Genomic DNA, 4,602 nt, shown 5'->3' with positions numbered 1-4,602 from the left:
ATCATCCATCCATCCATCATCCATCCATCCATTATCCATTCATCCACCCATCCATCTACCCATCATCCACCCATCATCCATCCATCCACCCATCCATCTATAATCAGTCCATTCATTTATCCATCCAACAAATATTTTTTGAAGTCTCCTAGGAGCCAGACACTGGTGACCATGCGGTGAACTTGGCCTCTTCTGGAAATGAGGGTGACTTCCTTGTGACAGTGTTACACCACAACCACATTTGTAAGATGCCTGGGACAGAGCGGGCAGAGTAGGAGTTTAACACATAGATGGGCCCTAACTCTCCAAAGTTCTGCCTCATATGATTTCCCTTTTTCTCCCAAACCGCTAAGAAAGAAAACAGGCCCTGGAGGCCTTGCTTCCCTCAAGGCCAGCTCAGGGCCTGCAGAAAGGGGTGGGGAGAGGCCCTCTGGGCACAGCCACCCATCAGAAGAACAAGCCCTCTCAAAAGCTCTCAGACGTGGGCCCTGCTGTGCCCACTTTACCGAGGGGTGTGGTGCCCACTGCTAAGTGGCAGAGCTGAGACCCGGCCCTGGGCCGAGGACCCTGGGTCTCTGCTGCTCCCCTCCTCCCGCTCCTCAGGCCGGCTTCATGATGGTGGAACTGGCCCTTGTCAGGCCCCAGCGGCCGCAGGCTCTGGTCTTGCAAGCAATAAACAGACACCAGCCAAGTCTTACTTAACCCTGCGGGCAGCAGGGCATGAAAAAGGGAAGGAAACGGGGCCACCAAGGACACGGTGGGTGCCAAGCCTGGGGTGGCAGCAGTCGCTTCTCACAAAACCCCAGGCCTGTGCCATCATCCTGTTTTATAGATGGGAAAACCGAGGCTTCTGGAGGGGAAGAGAGCTGCTCTGGACCCCTCACCCCCCACGCCTCTGTGACCAGCCACACCCCGCTATCTTCCTTCCTGGATTGAACTGATGGCCTCAGCATCAAGTGACAACCGGAGAGCAAACAAGACACAGAGGAAAGTCCCACCCCAGGCACCCGCCGCTTGGTTCTTTCCAGGCTCTGCTCGCATTTTGGCCACGGGGAGATGTCACGTTGGTCGCTGTGACCCTAAAGGAGTTGCAGGGCTGCTCTCGGCCAAAAGCCCCTTCAGTTCCCTGTGGCCACACCAGCTGTGCAGTGACAAGGTTTTGAAATTACTGCTTTTTTCTCACATTAGAAAGTCTGTGCAATTATTGCCAAAAAAAATAAAAATAAAAAAAATAAGCAAAAAGAGAAAAACATGACCTTTTTCTTTTTTATTGTTAGTTTCAGGTGTACAGAACAATGCAATAGTTATCCTTTTCACCCCTCACAAAGTAACAAACCCCCTCCCCCATCTGCTGCCCTCCCACCCCCGATATCATGCTTATCTGTTACAATTCCATTGACTCCATTCCCACTCTCTACTCCACATCCTGTGACTATATGTGTACATAATTATAGTTGACATACAATATTATTCAACATCAGCTTCAGAAATACAGTGCGGTGGTCAGGCCTCTACACCGACTCTATGAAGTGGTCTCCCTAACAAGACATGAGTCCATCTGGCCCCCTAAGAAATATTTACAACATTATTGATTATATTCCCCAGACTGTCTTGTCTATCCCTGAGGCCATATTGTAGTTACCAATTTGTATTGTCTCGTCCCTTCCCCAGAAAAACATGAACTTTCATCCCACTGCTACCTGGCAGTACAAATCCTGACTTCGTTTACCTAGTCATTCAGCACATATTTACTGAACACCTACTATGCGCCAGGCATTATTGGGCCCTGGGGTATGAAAATGAACAACACAAACATGTTTACGGTGCGGGAATGACTCAGCACCTATCGCTTCTTTACCCCGCCCCACGATCCATCATGGTGGTGTTGTCTGCACTGGTCTCCAAATGGCCTGTCCGGGGCAGGGGTGTCCCACATTGCAAGTGTCTCTGCCAAGCCCAACCAGGCGCACCCCCACATCTGGCCTGGAGCAGAGGCCCAGTGGCCAAGGTGAGTCTGTGGTGTGTAGGTGACAGGCCATACCGCCCCCTCTCTGGGCCCCAGCTCCCCACCCTGGGGCCTTCCCAACCTCGCCTGTCCCAGCGACCCCACCTCGCATGCCTGTGCCTGCCTATCTGACCCCCTCAGCTTTGCACGCAGCCCCTGGCCCAGCCCCGCAGGGTGGGTGTGGGGAGGACCAAGGCCTGTGGCCCAAGGCTCCCCTGCAGATATGGGAGGGGGGTTGGGGTGAAAGACTTTTACCCAGACTGGGGTAGAAGGTGGGCAGGAAGGTGGGGGTGGTTATGCGAAGAAGGAGGCAGAATGAACGCTGTTCCTCATCCCATGGCAACTTCCTGAGGGAGGCAATTTTGTCCTTCACTTCACAGGTGCAGACGCGGGGCTGGGGTCCAAATGGGCCCCTGGCCATGCAGTCTCCTCCCTCTGGGCTAGGTGGTCCTGGGGGTTCAAGGTGTACCACCTGCCACCTTGTCTAGGAGAAAGAAAGAGAGAGACAGAGAGAGAGAGAGAGAGAGAGAGAGAGAGAGGGAGAGAGAGGAAGGGAGCGTGGAAAGAGCGGCCACCTTTGGGCCCACCTGCCTGAGCTGCAGCGTACTGGCTTCCAGGTCCCTGTCCCTTGGGTGAGCCACCTCTGGAGCTGGGACCCTAGTGCGGGAGTCTGTTCTCTGTGAACCTGGTCACATGACTCTACTATCGTCGGATTCCTCATCTGTCACGTGGGCATGATGATATATCCTGGGCTCTAGGAGGACTGAGTGAGAGGCCTCTAAGCTCGGCACAGTGTCCAGCCTGCAGTAAGAGCACCCCACACGCTTGCTGCTTGACCAAGCATCGTGGAGCCCTGGGATGGAGGGCAGCCTGAGGCAGGCACTGGGGCACCAGGGGAGTAAAGATACAGGGGACGCAGAGCCTGCCTCAGGTGCCCCAAGAGGCCTGGGCACGAACAAGGTCAGCTGGGAGCTTCCACTGGAGGGTCAATTCCAGCCCCAAGGCCAAAGTGCCTGAAACTGTCAAACAACCACCCCAACACGCCCAGACACACACGCACACACTCACAGACACACATGCATAGACTACACACATGCACACACAGACACACATGCACTCACTCCCAGATACACAGACATACGTGCATAGGCTACACACATGAACAGGCGTGCATGCACACACTCAGACACACATGCACACATACACACATAGATACATGTACACATGCACAGACACATGTGTGTACACACGCACACAGGCAGACACACGTACACACAGAAACACACATACACAGATACAACTCTGCACACACGTGTGTGCGCGCACACGTGCACACACACACACTCACACTCACACACCACACCACACACACACACACACACACACACACACACACATTCTCCTCTCCTGATGCTTTACCTTTCTGCTCTGCACTTATCATTACCTACTTATTTTATGTATTTATTCATCATGGACTCGGGGTCAGGCTTCCTGGGTCGGTGGCCGGGCTGGACCACGTCTCACCAGCTCAGGCTGCTGGAATGGAGTGCCAGGGATGAGTAGCTTCGACACACATTGATGCCTCACAGTCGGGAGGCTGGAAGTCCGAGCTGGGGGGCCAGCATGGTCAGGTTCTGGTGAAGACCTGCTTCCGGGTCCACTCTGTCCTCACTTGGTGGACAGAGGGAGCCAGTTCTTATTCCTCTTTCCATCACGCCTAATGACCTCCCCAGCACCCCACCACCTAAAACCATCCCCCTGGGGGGGCTAGGGTTTCAACATGAATTTGGGGGGTGACACAAACACACAATCCATAACAGCCATGTACTAGCTGTGTGACCCTGTGCCTCAGTCTCCCCACCTGTAAAGTGGGGGCAATAACACATCTGCACTCTGAGCGCTGTGACAGTGACATGACTTCTTGTGAAGAAAGCACCTGGGGTCCCATCGTCCTAGTTGTCATTGTTAACACCACGTCCCCTGTGGTCTATCTTCCCTAGGATGTCAGCCCCAGGAGGGAGGGGTGCCCTCAGACTGTTCACCCAGAGCAACGCCCATCCCATGGCTGGCGACACTCAGAACCTGCTGAATAAATGAGCAAGCCCTGGCCTCCTGTCTGGGTTTCTCTACAGTGTGGGGCCCCGGTAACCCCAGCAGGAAATCAAACCTGGCTCAGGCCAGGTGGGTGGACAGCTGGGACCCAGGGCCGGGCCAGAGCATGGGGAACCGGTTTGAGAGGTTCTTCCTCTTCCGGGCAGTGGGGTGGATGGGCCGGCGGGAGAGCCTCCCCCCAAAACCCTGGGAAGCTGAGCCACACAGGCCTCAATTCTAGCCCCTGCTCCAGTGGGGCCCAAGCCTCCCCTGGAATGTGCTCTCCTGGCAGGTGCCTCCCCTGGCAGTAGCGGGCACCTTCTTTTGGCTTCAGGGTCCCTGTGCCCTGTCCAGACTGTATTGCCACATTCGGACCAGCCAGGGGCCAGGACTGGGGCACGTGAGGAGGGCACGGCAGGGTCCCGGGCATGAGAATCCCCAGGTCAGACCCCAGCACGCCACATTCTTGCTGGGTGACCCTGACAAGTTACCGGGTTTCTTTTTTT

At 55.0% G+C, this 4,602-nt stretch overlaps 1 protein-coding gene across 4 annotated transcripts in view; it reads left to right on the top strand.

Moving 5' to 3' along the window:
- The window catches only part of LOC109390812 (uncharacterized), a 10,986-nt gene extending 9,769 nt beyond the window's left edge, over window positions 1-1,217 (top strand). For 2 of the 4 annotated variants that reach the window (XR_002125642.1, XM_019657762.1), the window contains one exon: window positions 145-1,217. Coding sequence is in view for 2 of the 4 variants with exons in the window: in XM_019657762.1 (XP_019513307.1) it covers window positions 145-152 (8 nt within the window). In the remaining 2 variants the exon portion in view is untranslated. The remainder of the gene's footprint in view (window positions 1-144) is intronic. The other 2 variants (XR_002125644.1, XM_019657761.1) reach the window with 2 other exon arrangements.
- The last annotated feature ends 3,385 nt before the right edge of the window (window positions 1,218-4,602 follow it).

The sequence above is a fragment of the Hipposideros armiger genome, unplaced genomic scaffold (assembly GCF_001890085.2).
Source record: "Hipposideros armiger isolate ML-2016 unplaced genomic scaffold, ASM189008v1 scaffold_280, whole genome shotgun sequence".
Classification (NCBI taxonomy): domain Eukaryota; kingdom Metazoa; phylum Chordata; class Mammalia; order Chiroptera; family Hipposideridae; genus Hipposideros; species Hipposideros armiger.
The sequence above is the reverse complement of the archived record's forward strand: the minus strand, read 5'-3'. Positions and strand labels throughout refer to the sequence as shown.